Here is a 23,114-nt window from a genome sequence, read left to right as displayed (position 1 = left end):
CCCTGGAGGTCTCGTTCCGACCACCAATTAAAGAGAAGAAGGAGTGAAAGAACGTTCCAAGAGAGGTCTAATAACCCTTTCTTGCATGAATAACTTCTTTGGATAGAGTTGGGGACTGAGACCACAGGTACATAGTACGCCCAATTTTAACTTATGGTTATCTGGTATGCTTTGGACAAGACATCGTATCTTCATAAGTTAAACAACGTCCAAAGAGCAGCGTCAAAACTAATCACCGGTGAAAAGCACTGACTTAGCGGTCCTCAATATAATACTTGCTCTTCATTCACTGAACTTTGTTGTGCAGAACTGGCAGCCACCACAACTGCACTTCGAGCAAATTAATGTACACATACGCCACAGGGAGGCTTGGAAAGCAACTCCCCACTTCTATTCGGTGTAGAGGTATATACCGATGGATCCAATAGAATAGGAGCAAGCGTCTGCAGCTATACCCTCAACTTACGGCTCTCATACAGGTTGAACGTAAATTGTTGTGTCTTCCAAGACAAAATCTTTGCAATCAAAAAAGTCACAGAACTGATAAGCAACATAATAAGGAACTTACGAGTATCTGAACCGGTGATTATATACGTGGATAATCAAGCGACCCTTAAATCACTCAGGTCCTACACTAAAAAGTCTGCGGCGGTTTTGGAATGCAAGAACACCTTGGAGAAATTAAAATCAATTGTTATTTTGTGTTGGTTCCCGGGTCATTACAATATCGAAGGTAATGAAATACCGGATGAACTGTCGCGTTACGGATCGGAGTCAATCGATACAGAAGTTGACAAATCAATCAAGCAACCCGTCTGCCATTTCATGCGACAGTAGGAACAAGGATATCGGAATAAGGCTAGCCAGATCTGGCACAATTAACATGGCTGTGAGGGAATCTGTGTTGTGTGGTGCACCAAATACCTCAAATATTCAAATTCACTTATTTCTAGCTTGAATTCTATCACATTTTCCAAATTTCATTAAAATTGGACAGAATTTGGGTGTTTCTTTGGTGCACCAAATACATGAAATCGGGTAAACATATTTATGGGAGCTACATATATCCAAGTATGAAACAATTTCAATAAAATTTGGCAAACTTGTTTCTAGTTTGATTTCGGTGACATTTTCCAAATCTCATCTAACTAAAGTGGACAGAATTCCGGTGTTTGTTTCACTAAACATGATGCGCCTTAACTAAATTTAAATGAAAGGGAAGTTTTTTCGGTTTCTGAAACTACAATGGTCATAGATGAGAAAAATCAGAGAAACAAAAAATCGCCGGATGGATTTTCAAATAAATCACGGCCAAAGTTCACATTCTTAGGGCTTTTTTAGGTTTTCACGATTTTGCTTGGAAACCGCAAGCCCTATTGAAATGGGATTAAAGAAAGTGTTGTAGCAGTGAAAATTCTCTATAAGATTGTCCTTTATAATGTTTTTATAGGTATTACCATTTTTGAGATATAGAAGTACAAAGTTTCAAGCAAATCGTGAAAACCTAACAAAAATCTGAAAATGTGACCTGAACTTCTATATCTCAAAAATAGTAAAAACTAGAAACAAATCATAATGGTGAATCCCCTGGAGAATTTTCACAGCTACAACATTTTCTTTAATCCCATTTCGATAGGACTTGCGGTTTCCGAGCAAAATCGTGAAAACCTAAAAAACCATAAAAATGTGAACTTTCACCGCGATTTATTTGAAAATCCCTCTAGTGTTTTTTTCTAGGAACATTGCTGTTTAAGAATCCGCGAAAACTTTCCAGGTGTAAGCAGTTTTCATTCAAAGTTAGTAAAGGTGCACCCTTCGTGACATTCTTTTATAGGGGGCCATACAGTCAGTACATTGTTAATTTTTTTTTTTTTTGATTTTTCTCATCTATGAACATTGTAGTTTTAGAAACAGCAAAAACTTTCCTGGCGTAAGCACCTTTCTTTTAAATTTAGTTAAGGCGCACCGTGTAAATAGATGAAATCGTGCGAACATATGTACATATATATGGGAACTATATCCAAATCTGAACCGATTTCAGTATAATTTTGCACAATTATTTCTTGTTTGAATTCGGTGACATTTTCTAAATCTCATTTAAATTGGACAGAATTTGCGTGTTCGGTGCACCAAATATATGAAATCGGGTGAACATATGTATACATGGATACTATATCCAAATTTGAACCGATTTCCCTATGGCTAACAAAATTATCTTCCCCAATTTTCTGAATGGGACAATAAATGCGACCTGTACTTTGATCACAAAAAGTAACCATGGGTCTATATCGTTTCCTTTTGCATGTTACATAAAACTGCACAAAGACATAATAGCCCTTACCACAATGTGGTTTAGGGTATTAAAATTATCTCTATTCGTTCAAAAGTGACAGAATTTTGACCAGAAAAAAAAAAACGATTCTGAACCACTGTGCACCGAAAATGTACGACTCTTTTATATTTTTTAATTAACTTGTTTAATTTCAATGTGCAATATTCAAGGTAACTTTTTGTGAAATAACCCTAAATTTAACACAAATAAATTTGTGGTTTCAATATGTCGTTTTCATCGCTAATGACGTAAGTCTTGTAATTAAAAAAAAAAAAACAAAAACAATAAGGGAATACTTTCTCAATTTAATACTGATTGAATTTTTCGATTCCTTTAAACCGAAGGGTGCCACACATATATATATATATATATATATATATATATATATATATATATATATATATATATATATATATATCCATACATACATCTAAGGTTTGTGTTTTAAGATTTACTTTCACGTAAAGTCCATTAATTGGTTTCACTTGACATTAAATATTTGGACATTTGCTGTGATTCGGATAATGTGTACAAATGTAAATTAAAATATGTATGTAATTGTATTCAAAATTTTATCTTATATTTTTTATAAAAATGGTTATTTTAATGCATTGTCAAACAGTCAGTACAAGTTTATGCATTTCTCTATTTTTGTATTTTATTTATCACGTGCCCCAAGTAGACTTTTAACTTTAAGATACAATAATAATTGAACCGGTTTTAACTCTAGCTGTGTGGGTAATTAGAAACAATTTCAATTATTAAATATATACTAATACCAATGGTTAATACAATGTATAAACATGTTTAAAATGTGTATGAAAGATGATTGTAGCTACAAAGATGAAAAACAAACGAAGTGAAATAAAACAAGTAAAAACGGCGTTAAGTTCAGCCAGGCCGAACTTGTTATACCCTCCACCACGAGTTGTATTGAAGTAAAATGGGACAATAAGTTTCCTTTCGTTCATGAAGAAGACTAAATACCAAATTTCAGCAAGTTCGTTAAAACAATGTGGCTAACCTTCAAAACGTCGGGGCTATATCAAAACGTCGGTCTATACCTACAAATACCAAATGTCCAATATTTCGGTAAAACCTACAAAATATCGAATATCAAGAAGTACGATTCTATGGGGGATGTAAGAACCCGCGGACCTATACTGATAATTATCTTCTGGAAAATGTCATAACCCCATGGCAGACTAAATAACATATTTCAGTCTTTCGGTGAGATATTCACGTCACAACCTTCAGAATTACGAAAATCCGGGGGGCTATATCGAAATATGAACCTATACCGACGAATTTCAGTCAGAAAGGCTTTTATCTCCAAAAAGGCTAAATACCAAATTTCAGCCATTTCGGTGGGTTGCTGTGGCAACAACCTTAAAAATGCCGAAAATCGGGAGGTACCGTTCTATGGGGGCTATATGTAGGAGTGGACGTACGCCGATGAATTTCTGGGAGAAAATGTTATACCCCCAACGAAGACTAAGTACCAAATTTCAGCCATTTCGGTGTGATAATGAGGCTAAAACCTTCAAAATACCGAAAATCGGGCGGTACCGTTCCATGAAGGCGTGGACCAATACCGACAAATTTCATACGGAACATTTAATGCCCCAAATGAAGGCCAAATACCAAATTTCAGCCATTTCGGAGGAATATTGAGGTCGCAACCTTCAAAATACCGAAAATAGGGAGGTGCCGTTCAATGGGGGCCATACTAAGGCGTGAACCTGTACCGACAAGTTTGGGGGGAAAAGGAAAACTGCGAGCTGTATCTTGATTTCAACAGACGGACGGACGGGCATGGTTATATCGACTTACCTGATCAAGAATATATATAATTTATAGGGTCTCCGATGAATATTTCGATGTGTTACAAGCGGAATGACAAATGCATATTTATACCCTCCACCATAATATGGAGGGTATAAATATTCATTTTGTCAGTTCTGGCAATGTTTTAATTTTGCTTTAGAAACACATTTTCTTTCATTAAAATGGATAACAAATTAAAATAAAGCAATAAATCAGGTTTGACTAAATTCAGAATTCTAAAGTAATACATTTTTCTTTAAATTGCTACCTTGAAAAAAAATAAGATTTATTTTCATGGAAGGTTAATGAAAGTTGTTAAAGTTTATCAAAGTTCACCTTAGAAAATGTAGTTTTGTGGCGAAGGTTCAACACAGTTGCTATTCCAATTGTACTTACAATTGTAAATAATGATTCATACACAAACATATATGCATTTAAGTGAGCTGAATATTCAAATACATGTACCAGTTGGTGATTACTCATTCATTCTAAATATTTATTTATTTCAAATCCAAGTTTAATAAGCGGTAGGGTCATTTTATCTTGAATTCATGATGACAAACAAAAGTTGAGTTTTTTTCGAATTGGGAAGTTTCCGTTCGCCTTGCCGTATTGTAGATCGACTAAGCCTCAAACTTAATGTACATATCAACATATTTAAATAACGCAGAGTGTTCAAATTATGATTTTAGTGCATTTTGGACATTGTTTGAATAGACAGACAAAATTACTTAAAATTTATGTTGTCGTTTGTGAAGTACTAAGACGATGGTCGCCATGCATTTGTGTGGTGGCCATTTGATATTGGCTTTTGTTTTCAACATCGAGGCCTTGTTTTAATGGCTAAGTGTAAGAGCCAAAAAACACACAAACACCATCACATGACTACATTTGTACATTTAGTAAATACATACATAGCTACCAATGTATGTATATAGCTTTAATTTAAGTGTGCTATGTTTTTAAACAAAATTTAAACATTTTTGGAGAAACGCCGATTTTTGTTCATTAAATAGATAACAACAAACAATCCATCATTAGACACAACACAGAGACCATCACAATAACAAAAAAAAGTTGTTTACTTCCGTGAACGATTTTTGTTAACAAAAAACTCTTCCAAACTGTTTAGTATAGCCGGTACTATTGGATGTTATTAATTTTGGCCGTTATTAGTTTTCGAAATTTTTTCTCGAAACGTTTTTTGTTTGCACGAATGAAAAAATAAATGCGACTGGGTGATTTTGGTTGGATATTTCTAAAAAACGTGCCATGACTGGTAAAAATGCATAAACTTAGTTTTGTGGCGATAAAATAAATAAAAAATAAACAAAACGAATAAAGAAAGTAATCAAAACAAGTGCCCCCTCGTATGATTCAGGGGCAGTATAGTGATTTGTTAATTTATCGATAATTCTTTTGAAATGCACACAACTATATAACGCAAAAATATATATATATATATATATTAAATTACACGAATTATGATTTTTTATAACATTTTATCTTGTCATTGTAATTGAACTTGACAATAAATTGCCGATGTAATTTATTGTCAGGTTTGAAATGTATTATTAACTGCCAATACATTGTTTATAATTTCTACGATAAAAAACTGAAATATTTGCATGTAAAATGTAATGACCTTGTTTCCTTGAAGTTTGGACATTTAAACCTTTGTTGTTATCAGTCTATTTTATCGAAATCTAAATTCTTATCAAACCATTAAACATTTTGTTTAAACATTTTAGATAAACGACTGGAAGGCAAAAATTAATAAAGTAAATAAAAATAGGCATTACAATATTTCCTTGTACACCCCAACATCAAAATTAAATAAAATACAAAACATATTTACATTATTGTTATGACTTGTATACAACCTCCTATCCCATATTTTGATGAGTTTTTACCTAAGATTACATTAAATATTAATTATAAAGTGATTCCATAAAAAACATTCCTCACAAACTTATTTAAAATTTGTTATTTATTGGCGCTTTGGACCTTTTTTGAAGTCACTGTTAGCAGTTAAATAACTGAAAGCAAGCTTTAAAGCCACTCGACATGACCAAAATTATATCATATACATATAGATTTATTTAATATTTCATATCTAGACATCGGATTTAGCATATTTTTCAAAAATTCAAGAAGGAAAATTATGGTATTTTTGAATGATTCTCTATATATTTTTGTCATATTGGTACATAGCATAATGTATAAATACAAATGCGACAAATCATGTCCAAAACCATGTAAAAATTACGAAATCGTCATATTTGAATTTTTGAAAAATATGCAAAATCCGATGTCTAACCATATCAATTAAAATTGGTATGCGTGTGACCTTTTTCGATATTTATATGTAATACAAGTTATTTTTGTCATCAATAGGCAAAAGGTCATTCATTTGTTCACCAAGAAAAAATGTTTGGAGATTTTTTTCATTTCATAGCATTTCTTTTTTTTAACAAATATATAATCACGGTGCTCTTGAAACAATTTTAAATGGAAGGTGCTTACACCTTGGAAGTTTTTGCGGATTCTGAAACTACAATGTTCATAGATGAGAAAAATCAAAAAACAAAAAAAATCGCCGGAGCGCTTTTTAAATAAATCGCGATTTAAGTTAACATTTTTAGGGGTTGTTTAGGTTTTCACGATTTTTCTTAGATACCGCAAGGCCTTTCAAAATGGGACTAATAAAAATGTTGTAGCTATGAAAATTCCCTACAAGATCGACCTTTACGGTGTTTTCGTAGTTTTTACCATTTTTGAGATATAGAAGTTCAAATTGGGACAATGCACTGACTGTATCGCCCCTTATAAAACAATTTCATGAAGGGTGCTCCTTAACTAACTTTTGATGAAAACTGCTTACACAGGGGAAGTTTTTGTGAATTCTGAAACAGCAATGTTCATAGATGAGAAAAATCCAAAAACAAGAAAAAATCGCTGTAGGGAATTTGAAATAATTCGCGGTTAAAACTCACATTTTTAGGTGTTTTTTAGGTTTTCACGAGTTTGTTTGGAAACCGCAAGTCCAATCGAAGTGGAGCTAAAGAAAATATTGTAGCTGTGAAAATTCTCTAGAGGATTGACGTTTATCATTTGTTCCCAGCCTGTACCATTTTTGAGATAAAGAAGCCCAGTTTACAGTTTTAGGTTTTTTTTGTTAGGGTTTCGCGGTTTTGCTTGAATACGGTAAGTCTTATCGATATGGGACCTGAGAAAATCTTAAAGCTGTGAAAATTCTCTACAAGTCTGGCTTAAGTAACTTATCCTAAGTTCTAACCTTTTTTTAGATATATAAGTTTAAGTTGGGAATTTGCAGTCATGACATTGTTTTATAAGGGGGCGATGCAGAATTGTATTGAATTTGAATTGTCCCAATTTGAACTTCTATATTTCAAAAACGGTTAAACCGACGAGAATACCATAAAGGTCAATCTGGTAGAGAATTTTCATAACTACAACATTTTCTTTAGCCCTGTTTTGATAGGAATCGCGGTGTCTAAGCAAAATCGTGAAAACCTAAACAACCTCTAAAAATGTCAATTTAAATCGCGATTTATTTAAAAAGCGCTCCGGCGATTTTTTTTGTTTTTTGATTTTTCTCATCCATAAACATTGTAGTTTCAGAATCCGCAAAAACTTCCGAGGTGTAAGCACCTTCCATTTAAATTTGTTTCAAGAGCACCGTGTAATATGAAAGTGGTTTGTGTGGAATCCTTTTTAATTCATAAATGAAATGAAGGTTAGTTTTATGCAATAATAGGCAAAAGTTCATTCATTCTCGCTACAGGAAATCATTTTTGAGAAAAAAGGTATAGGGTTATAACTTAATGAACATGGCATAAGCAGGTATACAAGTTTGAAAAAAGTTCATAACCCTAACGTATACATTAGGGTTATGACTTTTTGACATTTTTTCTCAAAAATGATTTCCTGTAGTGAGAATGAATGAAATTTTGCCTATTAATGCCTAAAAAAACGTAGAATTATTTTATTATCAAAGAAGGTTCTGCACGAACCACTTAAAAAAATTAAAAACACTATGAAACGAAAAAAAATATCTCAAAAAATGACTTCCTGTTGCACGAATGAGGTCATTCATTGCCTATTAATGACTAAAATAAATTTTATTCCATTTAAACATTGAAAAAGGTTCCGCACAAACCACTTGTAATTTTTATGATATATGAAATAAAGTTATATATAATATAAATTATATATATATATATATATATATATATATATATATATATATATATATATATATATATATATATATAATGATATGAGGATAAAATTAGTGTGGAACAAACGGTTGTGTCGTGTACCCCTATACCTTGATTTCAGATAAATATCGGCTTACAGTGACTTCAAAATTTTTTTAAAAATTCTGAAAAAATCAACACAGTTGCCTGTGAGGTTGTTGTTAGAATTTTGTTTTTGTTTTAAACAAAGTTCCCCGGCGCGTGCCATCCGCTGTTTTTTGTTTGTTTTGTTTTTGGTTGAAGTTTCAATCTCATTTGATTGTTTTTAAGTCTGGAGTGTTACCCCCCAATGGTTTAAACTTCATCATTACTCTCTATTACAGAGAGTAATGTTTTTCAAAACGAACTGACAGTGTTGCAAAATTTTACTGATCGCTACCAATATCAAGATTTCATCCCGGCGAACGAAATTATCAATTGGCTTCTCAGTTTTTGAAATTATGCCTTTTTAGCGAAAAAAGTGAGTGTGATTCTCATTCATATGAGAATACTAGAGTTCGGGTTTTCGCTAAAAAGGCATCATTTCAAAAACTGAGAAGCCAATTGATAATTTCGTTCGCCGGGATGAAATCATGATATTGGTAGCGATCACTAATATTTTGCAACACTGTCAGTTCGTTTTAAAAAAACATTACTCTCTGTAATAGAGAGTAATGATGAAGTTTAAGCCATTGGTAACACTCCAGACTTAAAAACAAGCGAATCACTTTATTATTAAGATTTTATGTAATCTTAGGTAAAAACTCATCAAAATATCATACAGATATCCGAGGTTGTAAAAAAGTCATAGTCGTAATAATCTTGTCCGTTAAGATATCGTTCGCAATATGTAAGATAGAGATTTATAATAGGGTTATGACTTTTTGACATTTTTCCTCAAAAATGATTTCCTGTAGCAGGGATGAATGAAATTTTGCCTATTAATCACTATGCTATCGTTTATTCCATTGAAATATAAAAAAAGTTCACACACAAATCGATTTTAAAAAAATAATTTTTTGAAAAAATATATAAAATGAAAAAAAAACAATTTTTTCAAAAAAATATTTTTTGTTGCACGAATGAATAAATATAAGCCTACTAATAACTATAATAACGTTTATTTCATTCAAATATTAAAAAAGTCGCGAAAAAAGTCACTTTGAAAAAATTTCAAATTTTTTGTTTTTTGTTAAAAAATTATATTTTTGAATAAAAGCGTTTACGACATTTCTTACGATTCTCAGAATTGAAGAAAAATAATGAGAAATAAATTTTATGTAATTTTAATTATTATATGTGGCTCTAAAGTTTATTTTCAATTATATATCTGTTTTCATTGACTTCAAAAAAATGTCCATAATTTTGATAAATTCAAATTTTAAAATCATTTTGTGCGTGAGGTTTTTTTACCGAATCACCTCTTAATTAAGATTTTATGTAATCTTATGGCAAAACTCATCACGCTATGATACAGGGATATGAGGTTGTAAAAAAGTCATAAACCTACTTTATAATTTGGTTCAGAAATTTCTAGGATGTTTGGTATTGAATATTGGCTCTATCGGTGCACGTTTTGATATATACCTCATAGAACGCTACCACATGATTGTTGTTTAGCCTCATTATCACGCCGAAAAGGCTGAAAATTTGTAAAAAAAACTTTTCCCCAGAAAATTGACAGTAAAAATTCTGTTTTTTACATAGCCCCATAGAACGGCACCGTCCGATATTCGGTTTTTTCCGTTTTTTTTTGCCGCGTTATCCTATAGAATACCAGCAATTTAGTGTTTTGTCTTCCTTGGGGATACACAATTTTCCCCAGAAATTTGTCAGTGCAGGTCTAGATTTTTATATAGCCCCATAGAATGGTACAACCCGATTTTGAAGGATTTAGCTTCATTTTGCGCCGAAATGGCTGAAATTTAGTATTTAGTCTTCTATATTGGAATGCGGCATTCCTACAGAGAATTGCGGGTATAGTATGTTTTAATATAGCCCCATAATAAGTACACCCGATTTTCGGTTTTTTCAGGATGTTTGCTACTTATTGGATTTAAAGAATTTCCATACAAAAATAGCAGTAATTCTTTATTTAAGGATACAAGGGGTCAGAAACTTATCTACGAAAAATTTACGCCATATGTCCACATGTTGGTTTTACCCCCAAATCACGATTTTAACTATGACTTTAGCCACATTTTTAAGGTTTCTTGTGGTTACAACATTTTAGGCACGCGCAGGTCCACATATATCGCCAACGCCAGATGTGAAGCCTTTTAAAGGATTTTTTCTACTGGTCCTTTTATATTTCAGATTCTTGTTGGGTAAATATCCCATATGAAGGTTCGATTTTACGTATTACGTATTTTACATATTTCACAGGTTGTCATCCAAATGAAATAACTATAACATGGTATTTCGGAGTATATGGGATATTATCAATAATATACGAATGGGAGTAAGTAATGAAACCAAAACCGCGGAAATGCTTGGTTTTGGGATACGTCATTACAAAAAAATCTGCAATGTTATGCCATTTTCCGAAATGCCTTTTCTTGAATGGGATCGTTATTTTTAAGCTTGAAAATTTGCAAGAGCATATATTTTAGTCTTATGTATTAGGCCATGTTTATATTATAGCCTTTTGCAGGGTTAACCTTCTTTATGAAGATTTGTTTGACGTATATGTAATGGAATTGACATTTTAAACCCAGTGGGTTTGTTAAATCCGGTTATATATAAACGTTCTATTAGATTCAATCAAAAAACTAATTTTGAATTTTTTGGAGAAACGACTTCGGGTATTTATGGTGACGATATATACATTTTAATGGGTTAAAATCCCGCATTATTCATGTGTTGATACACAAAACATATAATAAGGCATATAAAATGACTTTTTTATTTTTGTAGTTTAATTGACAATGTAGTGAAATAGCAATCACATACATACATATGGAAATAAGTAAATGTATGCCCTTAGTGTTGAATCTATTTATCTAGAACTATAATAATTACATTTAATGCCAATATCATTGACCTTTGAATTTTGAATACATTTAATCTTTCTATTACAATACAGTAAGTTATTTTATATTCTATAATTTTTTTTTGACACATTGTCAAATATTGACAATGTTTGTAGTTATGTTTTTTAACTACTGCTCTCTTACTGTTTTATTAAATGGTTTAAGTAGAAAAAGTAGTAAAAGTTATAAACAACTCTCATAAAAGTTATGCAGTTTGTTTAGTGTACGGTTTTCTGAGTAAAAATGGCAAAACTTAAAGTTTCTTGCATGAAAAGAAACAGAGCTTATATAAATGTCGACATTGGATAAAGAGAAACGGGTTCAACAATACTCGTAGTTCATATAATATAACCCTTAACAAAAAGTATCGACCACAGTTCGATAGAGTTCCTTTAAAGCGAATAGTAGTTGTGCAGTCGTTTTTACATCACAACATTTCCTTCAAACAATGAACCAGCGAAATGTGTTCTACATATAGTTAGTAAGCAATGTAGCATCTATCTACATATACATACATATCATACATACATATGTATGTATACCCAGCAAACCAATCGTACCGACATCGTAACGAAATCGAAACAAAATTCGGACGATTCGTCCGATATCTGATCCGAAATCGTAACGATATCTTAACGAAAGTTGTATGAAGTGGTTGACATAATTTCGGAACGAAATGTCGGAGCGACATCGGATCGATTTCGGTCCGATTTCGTAACGAAATCTGAAGAAAATCCTTGGGAAATTCGGAAAGGAAATTTCTTTACGACATTCGTTCCGAAATCGGAACGAAATCGGTACAAAATCTGAAATATTTCCTCTACGAAAAATCGTTTAGAAATCGGAACGAAATCTGAACGACTTTACTTCCGAAATTGTTCAGACTTGTCGGACATCAGACATTTGGTTTGCTGGGTACCCAGCAAACCAAATGTCGGATGTCCGACATATCGAAACAATTTCGGAAGCAAAATCGTTCAGATTTCGTATCGATTTCTATACGATTTTTCGTAGGGGAATTTGTTCAGATTTCGTTCCGATTTCGGAGAAAATGTCGGAAGTAAATTTCCCTTCGAATTTGCTAATGTTTTTCTTCCGATTTCGTTACGAATTCGGATCGATATGTCGGAAACAATTTTCCCTTCGCACAACAACCACCTTTTGTATATATCTAAAAAGTAACATTTTAGTTTGTTGTCGAAAAACAAACTGGTTGGTTATAAAATTCGCATATACATTTTTTAAATATTTTAAATATAAATGCAACATATAATAATTCAAGCTAGTGCTGATAGACTCAACATATTCGTACACAAAGTTTACATTGTTCTACTATAACTACAAAATGATAACAACAGTGAAAATCACTAGATATCATTGAAATTATAATCTTCCAATAAAAAAAATTATCAATAAAAAAGAGGCATCAAAGAAAAAATTTTTTCCTTCTATAATCATACGAAATTATTCCAAAATTGTTCAGAAACCTTTACGAAAGTTCGGAAGGTACCTCCGATTTTCATACGACATTATTCCGAAATCGTTCAGAAATCTGTACGAAAATTCGGAGGAAGAAATTCGAATTCCGAATTTCCCAAGGATTTTGTTCCGATTTCGTTGCGAATTCTGACCGAAATCGATCCGATTTCGCTCCGACAATTCGTTCCGAAATTATGTCAACCACTTCATACAACTTTCGTTAAGATATCGTTACGATTTCGGATCAGATATCGGACGTAACGTCCGAAATTTGTTCCGATTTCGTTACGATATCGGTACGATTGGTTTGCTGGGTAAGTACGTATATTTACATATGTATGTAATAGCATTTTCTAAATATGAATCCCTTTGAAGATATAAACTGAATGTAAATGGGTAGGGTATAGTAAAAAGCTGTTGTCTTTAACAAATCCTCCCTCTCCCCTCATATTTATAAGGCATTGTACTTATTTTGCTTCATTCTGTATGTTGTAAAATGAGTCTTCACAAACATACACTGGGCCAAAAATCTGGGATAACATTTATACAATGACATAAAACGATACGAACATTAAAAATTGTCTGTGCCGTAGATAGACATCACGTAATTTAGTTAAACTCTTATTTTCAATAGTTCTGAAATTACAAGGAATATTTTTTTTATACCCTACACCACACAGTGGTAAGGGGTATTATGTCTTTGTGCATTTGTATGTAACATACAAAAGGAAACGAAATAGACCCACAGTTCCTTTTGGGGATATACATATAATCACTTTCTGAGTCGATTTATGCGTGTCCGCCCGTCTGTCTGTCTGTACGTCTGCCTATGTATTTTTGTTCGCAACATACAGGTCGCATTTTTTGTCCGATTCAGCTGAAAATTGGGGACTACAACTTGTTTAGCCATAGGAAGAACGCTATTGCTTTTGGTGAAAATCGGTTCAGCTTGGATATAGCTCCCATATATATTTTCGCCCGATTTCACGTATTTACTGCACCAAACACGCTATATATGTCCAATTTTGATGAAATTTTGAATGTGTGACTGAATTTTGTCTACAAATAAGTGTGCAAAATTATATTGAAATCGGTCCGGATTTGGATATAGCTCCCATATATATTTTCGGCCGATTTCACGTATTTCCTGTACCACACACGCTATATATGTCCGATTTCGATGAAATTTGGAATGTGTGACTGAATTCAGTCTAGAAATAAATGAGCCGAATTATATTGAAATCGGTTCAGATTTGGATATAGCTCCAAATATATTTGTTCGCCCGATTTCACGTATTTGCTGCACCAAACACGCTATATACGTCCGATTTTGATGAAATTTGGAATGTTTGACTGAATTCGGTCTAGAAATAAGTGTGCCAAATTATATAGAAATCGGTTCAGATTTGGATATAGCTCCCATATATATTTTCGGCCGATTTCACGTATTTTCTGTACCAAACACGCTATATATTTCCGATTTCGATGAAATTTGGAATGTGTGACTGAATTCAGTCTAGAAATAAATGTGCCAAATTATATCGAAATCGGTTCAGATTTGGATATAGCACCCATATATATTTTCGGCCGATTTCGTGTATTTTCTGCTCCAAACACGATACATAAGTCCGATTTCAATGATATTTGGAATGTGTGACTGAATTCGGTCTGGAAATAAATGAGCCAAATTATATCAAAATCGGTTAAGATCTGGATATAGCTCCGATTTATATTTTACATATTCACAGTGGTGTAGGGTATCATATAGTCGGCCCCGCCCGACTTTGATCCTTTCCTTACTGGTTTTTCTGTTACGAAAGTACCAATGTCCCACAATGTACATATGTTGGGGCTATACCACAATGCGGTTCTATAATCAACATTTTTTATACAGAAATGTTAATCTCTAAGAACCATAAATGCGATATGACGTCAAATTTTGCTCGAAAATGTAAATCATAAAACTTGAAATCGTTGGTATTGCTATATGAGGCCATACTAAAACGTGGACCTATGTCCGCTCAATTCAGAGCTCCCAAATACTTGATCGAATTCGACTTCCCGATTTGATCTTCGATTCCGCTTTCGACTTTTAGCCACAACAATGAACTGGTAAAGTTTGCGGCCTTTAGAGAATTTTCGTGAAAAATGCAACTTTGGATCCACACAAATTACTATGGAAACAAAGATTGCTAGGTTGGCACTGGTTAACGTTAACAGATCGCCATAATACTTCATATATAAGTTTTTTGGATCAAATGGAAAAAAATTAGAGGGTAGGGGTTGCAAAAAAAAAATTGTATTTTGGTTCGCCCTAATATACATGGGAGATAAATCTAAATTCCGTGACATTATCCAAATATCATCAAAATTTTACAGATATGGAATATATATCCGAGCTATATCCAAATCTGAACTGATTCTTACCAAAAGCAAAAGTGTTCGTTCTTTGGTCAAAAAATGAACATCCTCAATTTTCACTCGGATAGGATAATAAAAACGACATGTACTCGTACTTTGATTACAAAAATATGTAGATAGACGGACGGACATGCATAGACCTTTTCTGAAAGACAGGGTGCTTCAATAGACCCTATATGAAAGAAATGGTGCTTCTGTAGACCCTTTATGAAAGAAGGGGTGTTTCTATGGACTATTTCCGGAAGACGGGGTGCTTCTATGGACTATTTCTGGAAGAAAGGGTGCTTCTAAAGACCTTTATTGGCTGCCTAACAAAAATCAAACTGGACGGATTTATTTCTAATATTCATACTCGATTTTTATTAGCATGGTTTAGGTCGTAGGTTCCAAATTTCATCAAAATTACCTAAAATCGGCCGAACATTAGAGCTGGTAAACTATCGATATTCCCAACATTAAGCCGGGTACACATTGTCGGTTTTGAATGACAGCTTTGTTGTTGCTTGCTAGTGTGGCCGTTCATTTTTGTCATTCATCATGCAACCACAAAATATTTTGTGGTTGCTGGACGGTTGGACAGTTATCGATAATTGCAAAAAATCGTCATTCAAAACTGACAATGTGTACTGTACTTCAGTTATTTTCGATATTTTATTTCAAAAAATCGATAGCTATCATAACCATTAATTTCGAAATAAAAATGGCAGAAATGTCTATGCTTTTGTTGACATTTTGCACAAGTACTTCAAAGAAATATAAACAAGAAAAAAACAATTGCTTTTATTTAATAAAAAAGACACAAAAATACAATTTACTTCTCCCACATCCACAAAAACGAAAAGCAGCGTAATTTCTATTCATTTCAATTTTTTGGTTAGGGGTTTTTTATCAAATAATATCGATGATTTTTAAAAAATAATCGATACCAGCTCTACCGAACATATACATATATGGGAGTTATAACCAAATTAGGACCGATTTCAATATAATTTGGCTAATTTATTTCTAGACCGAATAAAATATATATGGGAGCTATATGCAAATCTGAACCGATACATGAAATCGGGCGAACATATATAATAGGCCGAGGCGATTTGAACACCACCACGGGCGCCTGGATTTTCTGATTATTGGGATTGTACTGAGCAAAAAAGTCCACTAGACCATATTCACCGTAGAAAATCGAGCCCCCGGATTTTGACTTAAAGTTTTTTGTCAAGGTTTTTTTGGATATTTTGGCATATATGTAACAACCAAACCACTCAGATTTTCGATCTAACACAAAGAAAAAATTGTAGCAAAGACAATAATTAAGAACTCCCTAGTACATCGCAAAAGCATTGGAACGCTTCTTCAGGCAGTTATGGCCCCGAGAAAGTGCACATTTTTCGGAAAATATCGATAAATTACACTGTGCTACAAAATTTGACTCAAAGTCAGTGGGTGGAAATTTCCTTTTGGAGATGAAAGCCCTTGGTGAGTGCACTAAGAACGCAAAAGGAAATTTTCAGGATAGGTCAAGTTTCTGAGATATGGTTTGGCAAAAATATCCTTGAAAAAAGTTTCAATGGTCTAGTGGACTTTTTTGCTCAGTACAATCCCAGGCGCCCACTATCACTTTTTTCCTTCCATACAAATCGCCCCGGCCTAATATATGATCTTAACCGAATCTTACCAAAATAAATAGCGTTCGTACTTGGGCAAAAAAGATCTTTCCTAATTTGAATGCGAATCGGACAATAAATGCGATCTGTACTCTGTTTACAAGAATACATGGACAGACAGCAATAAAGTGACTCAGAAAGAGATTTTATGTATATCCCTAAAATGACTAAAAGGAACTATAGGTCTATCTCGTTTCTTTATGCATGTTACAAGCTAATACACAAACAACCTAATAATATCCTTTGTTACACTGTAGTGTAGGGTAAAAATTGTGTTACAAAGCAAAGGCACACATTTTTATGAAAGGAAATTTTGAACTTGCGAACAAAATAAACCGTACATAATTGTTGAAACGACCCTCGTATATAAACTAATTCTGACCTACATACATAAATAAGTTGCAACACCAGCCAGCATACTTATGTATGCATGCTCATTTGCACATACATATGTATTTTGGTAGCTGTTAACACTTCCGAGTAATAAATACATAATATTCGAAATTTATGTACATATGTATGTAATTGCTATGTAAAAAATTCTTAGTTCAAAGTGCGCTTGCCCTATGACTGCATATTCATTCGCCTAGATGCTACGACATGACAGTACTTACCTCAGCAAGAGTTTGTTGTTGGCTATCGGTGAGATTTAATTCCAATGACATTTTGCAATTTGCGTTGTTGTTGGATTCTGTGATGATCTGCTGACGTACTGTTGTTTTTGGCAATGACTTGTGTATTTATTTACCTGTAGGCGAATAATTAATTTTTTTATAAGTTGTTTGTTTGATTACCAAAATAGAACTGGCAAAATTTTTTGACTTTTTAGAATACGCGAAAGAAAATCAATAACTGAACACTTATCACGCACGAATATGTACGGTTGCAGCAAAATCTGGTTCTTTGGCCGGTTGGATTAGATGGAGTGTTTGAGATAACTAGACTTTATTTATTTGTTCGCTCGATACACAGTTCAATTGTAATCGTAAATTAACTCAAGAGTTTGTGCACTTGTTCGTTTATTCACACTTGTTCTATGGAACTATTGCAGGTTAATAGGACGTTTTTATAACTTTCTTTTTACGACAAGTGAAACTAAAGCTAACAAAAACGAATTATTTTATATTGCCCTTGTAATGTTCAATGATAAAAGAAATATGTTAATGTTTTGCAAACAAACAGACCGACCGACTGTCGCTGATGGATGGACAGATAGTAGGTAGGTCATTCAGACATATCCGCGAACAAGCACTACCGCTACCAAAGAACTCAATGTCTGCAAATATTTGCTAAGTAGCCGAATTTTGTAGTGGTTTGCCTTCAAAAATTTTCAGTTTATTTCATTTTTTCTTCAGCAGTTTATATTATTTTTTTAGTTCACACACTCACACTCTGTTAAAGACGACGGCTGACTTCTGTTGAACGAACAACAGCTGTGCGGTTACAAGCTAAATTTTTTGAATGAGAAGCGATGTTTCAATGCACGCGGCTATTCTACAACTGGTCTGAATACCCCAGTTCTTCGTTGTATTAAAACTCTTTTTCCATACAGTTCGAATAACCGTACATTAGACTCCATTCGGGGGCCATTCGAAGAAGTCGATAGCCAGAGAAGCATGTGATAAGCAGTTGAGTAAGGTTCATTTTTTTGTTTTGTGAGATATGTCAGTATGTATCTCTCGAGTTTCTGGTTCTCGCATTTGTGTCAGAGTGCTTGGCGTTGTTGTTTTGTTATGTTTTAAAACGTATTAAACCACTCTTAACAGCTGTTTTGGGGGGATTGGGGCTATTGGGGCTGGTTGGTTGTGTGGCAGTGAATGTGGTAAACAAAATATAAAATAAACAAGCAATAAAACATAGTCAGCTGTTTTCATTGGTTTTGCTTCGTCATTTTTTCTAGTTGTCGTTGCCACAATAAGTAATCGTAAACGATGACCGAAATGTACAATATTGAAAACCTTTGTTTACAGTGGCGCCCAAAACAATTGTTTTGGTCGAATACGTAACTTATTTACAGATCCAGCAAAAATACTCACCCATTATTTTAACAAGGGCAATTGGAGCGAAATAAGTAGTTATTTTGTGACTACTTATATAAGTAGTCACGACTACTTATTTAACTACTTCTATAAGTAGTCACAAAATAACTACACTGCACCCCGGTTATCTACCTCTCTGCTTAACTACCTTTCCCGTTTAATTGCCTCACAATCTAAATCCCCAAATTTTGTTCATATAAATGAGTTCAAACTGTCCAGGTTAACTACTTTTCTATAAGTACCCGTTTCGGATTTTTACCTGTCAACTATTTTCGCCAAAAATAACATTTAATAATACATTTCTCGGTTTATTACCGATGACTATTTAAATTTACATCGTTTTCTTTTTTGACGATTATGTTCGAATTGTTGTCACTTTTTATAAGGTTGAGATGGGATTTTTGTAACTACCAACATGGGGTAGCTATGCGGGATTTTCATAATTGCATTTACCGCATAACAGCCTCAATTTTTTGGAATTTTATGAAAGGTAGTTAACCGGAGTGCAGTGTACTTATTTCGCGCGAAATGCCCTTGTTAAAATAATGGATTAGTAGAGGGTTTTGTAATGAGTATTTTTGCTGGGGATATACACTCCGGTTCATCTTAAATACCGTTATATCTAACGATAGGAGAGAAATTGTAAATTAAATTTTTGTGGATATGTAGAGTATATAGTAACCGAAATATTCAATAACTTGTTGCACATACGCCTTATAACGGTACTTACTCGCTTTATGAAAAATATCAAAATATCAGTTGTGTCTTTTTACTTTTTTAGTAAGATTTACTCAGTAACTTGTTTTCAGAGAATAAGCACAACTATACGGAAAAAGAGAAAAAAGTAAAAAGACAGCATTTAGTAAACTTTAGCAAAATAACAGTTAAATACCAAAACAAAAACTATCGCCAATATATGAAGGAAAAACTAAATTGAAAGCTGTGGAAAAGTTCCACAATTTTAAGTAAAATAGATTAATAAAATAATTAATAAATGACGGAATCGCAATATTTGTAATTTTTTTCGACAAAAAACCAACAAACATTGACCAACTGACCATCAGCAGATAATTGAAAAACAGCTGATCGAACTTGCTAAATTTTGCTTGAAAAAATCTTCTAGCAACCTTTAGCAAGTTCTCAGCAAACAACTGTCAAAATTGTTCTCTCATTTCTCTCTTTTTTACTGAACTTTTGTGTAAAAAGGCAGCATTTAGTAACATTTCGTAATAGTTAGTACAAATTATCACGTACAAAGAAACACCTATTATCATGTTTTAATGGCTCACCAGGATAGAACCACCCTAAATATTTACAGAAATCCTTTGCCAGATGTAGTGAATTTTTACAACAAAAAAAAAAACTTATAATTGAAAATAATAGCAGAGAGCAATAATATTGAGTAAAACATGTGTATTAGTTTTTCACCAGTTAATTAGTTGTTTTACAATATTAAAACAACAACAATGAGATTAAGCCAGACTATTAAAAAAAAAAATTGTATCAGCTATCCCAATAAAAAACGCCACCAATGTTCTATTTGAGGAACACTGGCATGGTTTGTATGGTTGGTTATGGCTGTGATAAGCCTTCGTTGAAATTCAACGACACATAACAGTGGAAAAGGTTTGGTTTGTTTTGCAAACACTTTCGTCGGCGTTGTGTGAAAGAAAAACTTCTCATTGAAGTTTTTTCTTTGTTCACAAGGGAACTGATGAGATCCTGTGACGAGGATCGAAACTAGTCTTCCCTGCCTTACCCCTTGGCGAACAAAGCCAAACTTTTTTCACTAATAAATTAGTTGTTTTAAAATATTAAAACAACAACAATGGGATTAAGCCAGACTATTTTGAAAAAAAAAATTGTCAGCTATCCCAATAAAAAACGCCACCAATGTGTATTAGAAATATTGAAATATTTATTCATTTATTTATTTAATTTAAATATAGCACAATGAGAATATCAAATTCTCGTGAATTAGTGCTAGTGGTGCAAAGAACATTTCTTCAAGTACAAAGTTTGTGAAAATATTATTATAGCCCATTTCCACGGTACGTCGTTCGTTCTCTATTCGTTGTTCGATCCTCAAATACGAATAAATTACTTGATTCCCCATACAAAATTCTGAGAACGAACGACGATTTTTCTCCGTTGTTCAGGTAGAAATACTCTCCGAACAACGATAAAATATGTCCCATCTCTAACAAATGAGAGCATTTATCGAAATAAATTAATTATGAGTCTGCTACCGACGAAAAGATCGTAAGTCCAATTGTAGAAAAATTTCAGGAGGAAGAAAAAACATTCCACCGCTTTATCATGGTAGTAAAAACAGTATTCTTCGTATATTTTTTCCGCTTTAGCACTTGTATTTTGTTTGATAAAATTCAATCGCGTTTGGGAGATAATTGGTTATCTATCTTTAGACTTACTATCTTTTCCACGTACATATATTGTTGAATTTTTGTTGGGACTTACGACCTTTTCCATCAATTTACGGATTTTTAAATAAAATATTTATACTTTACTCAACAATGCGGAAAGGGTATTATACGCTTCTTTTGCCAAATATTCATGTAACATCACGAAATATTCATCGCATATTTTCATATCTCGACGACATAAAGCGAACTAACTATGTATGTATGTCCGTCCGTCTATTAAAAATTGTAATAAAAACTCCAGACTTCAATTATGGACCGAACGTCACGAAATTTTGTGAGTAGGTAAAGTTCCGACCAGAACAAGCCCATTGCTTGTTGGTGATGATCGTAAAATATGAAATGGGCCAAGGACAACATTTGTATCTTATTTTGCAGCGGCTCTGGAGGTCTCAATGATGGTTTGATCGGCGCGAAGTTTTAAGTAAGGTTTGGGTTTACGACAAAGAAGAAGCTTGCCATTTAATAATTAGCGGGTTAAATGGACTGAAACTTTTGTGTGATAATTTGTACAATTTTTAAAATTTTGACTGTATTATTATTGATATGTCCCATCCCCTTAAGTTATATTTAGAAGAGGAACTCTTGACCTTTCCATTGATGCCAAATATGTTGATATACATGGTCAGATAACAGAGTTTCAGCCAAATATATACCGGGATCCACAGTTTTAATGTTTTGTATTCTAATCATATTCATAATCATATTCAATATCGACAACATATCCCACGAAGGAAGATGCTAATAATTGTGAAAGATGATCGGATAGTATTTGGACGGTGAAAATAATCTCATGGTGTTAAAAATAGCCAAGTTTAATTTTTGGTGCATATTTTAACTTATGCAGGACGTATTTCGGTAAAGTTGGTTAAAAAATATATGGAAAAGGACTTTCGACCTTTCCATTGATGCAAATTAAAGTAGCGGTTAAATAACGGAATTGCCAAGTATATGAATATGTGGGTTAGAACTGCAATGCAGTTATTCCATTATTAATTTTTTGTGGTCAACTCTTCCACTGATCCGAAAAGTTCAGTTGAAACCATTGCATTTTAGGTAATTTGGTCTGTTTTTGAGGCAAAAATTAATAGCGGTGGACTTATGGGCTTTTTATACATTTTTTATGATTTATATGCAAAAGTAAGCTAAAACAAAGAATTGCACAGTAGAATTCGGATATAGTGAAAATAGGTTATAAGAAACTAAGTTTATAACGAACAAAGTTTTGTGTTTCCAAAGAATTTTTCTTAATATTTGTACACACATTCATCTTCTTACAATGACCACGATTATAACGAACAAAAACTGTCACCCCGCGAGTAGAATTTCTTACAATTTGTTAGGATTTACTGGCCCGCTTTTAAGCAAAAGCGGATAGCGACGAATTTAAGCACTGTTTTGAATATTTTAATATATTCTTCTTATGTTAATTTGGCTTGAGGTCAGTAAAATATAAAACAGACAAAGTTTGTTTTTTAATGTTGATTTATTTTCCGATATTTCGACTATCATCGATAGTCACCATCAGGGATTTATTGCTTTAAAAAACAAATGTTAAGGCCTGCGTACATAAGCTGCTCTGCCTGATTGCCTTGCTTTCCTGCTTCATTTTTGACA

At 33.1% G+C, this 23,114-nt stretch overlaps 1 protein-coding gene across 1 annotated transcript in view; it reads right to left on the bottom strand.

Annotated features, from left to right (window-relative positions):
- The window catches only part of LOC141403396 (SEC14-like protein 2), a 32,406-nt gene extending 13,568 nt beyond the window's left edge, over positions 1-18,838 (bottom strand). The window contains exons 1-2 of the mRNA XM_073985747.1: positions 18,407-18,838; positions 17,632-17,765 (exon numbers count right to left, since the gene is read on the bottom strand). Coding sequence (XP_073841848.1) covers positions 17,632-17,682 — 51 coding nt within the window. The 5' untranslated portion in view covers positions 17,683-17,765; positions 18,407-18,838. The remainder of the gene's footprint in view (positions 1-17,631; positions 17,766-18,406) is intronic.
- Between the last annotated feature and the right edge of the window lie 4,276 nt (positions 18,839-23,114).

This window comes from Musca autumnalis, unplaced genomic scaffold, assembly GCF_047663935.1.
Source record: "Musca autumnalis isolate F117 unplaced genomic scaffold, ASM4766393v1 scaffold_4, whole genome shotgun sequence".
NCBI classification, from domain to species: Eukaryota; Metazoa; Arthropoda; class Insecta; order Diptera; family Muscidae; genus Musca; species Musca autumnalis.
This window is presented reverse-complemented; position numbering and strand designations above follow the sequence as displayed.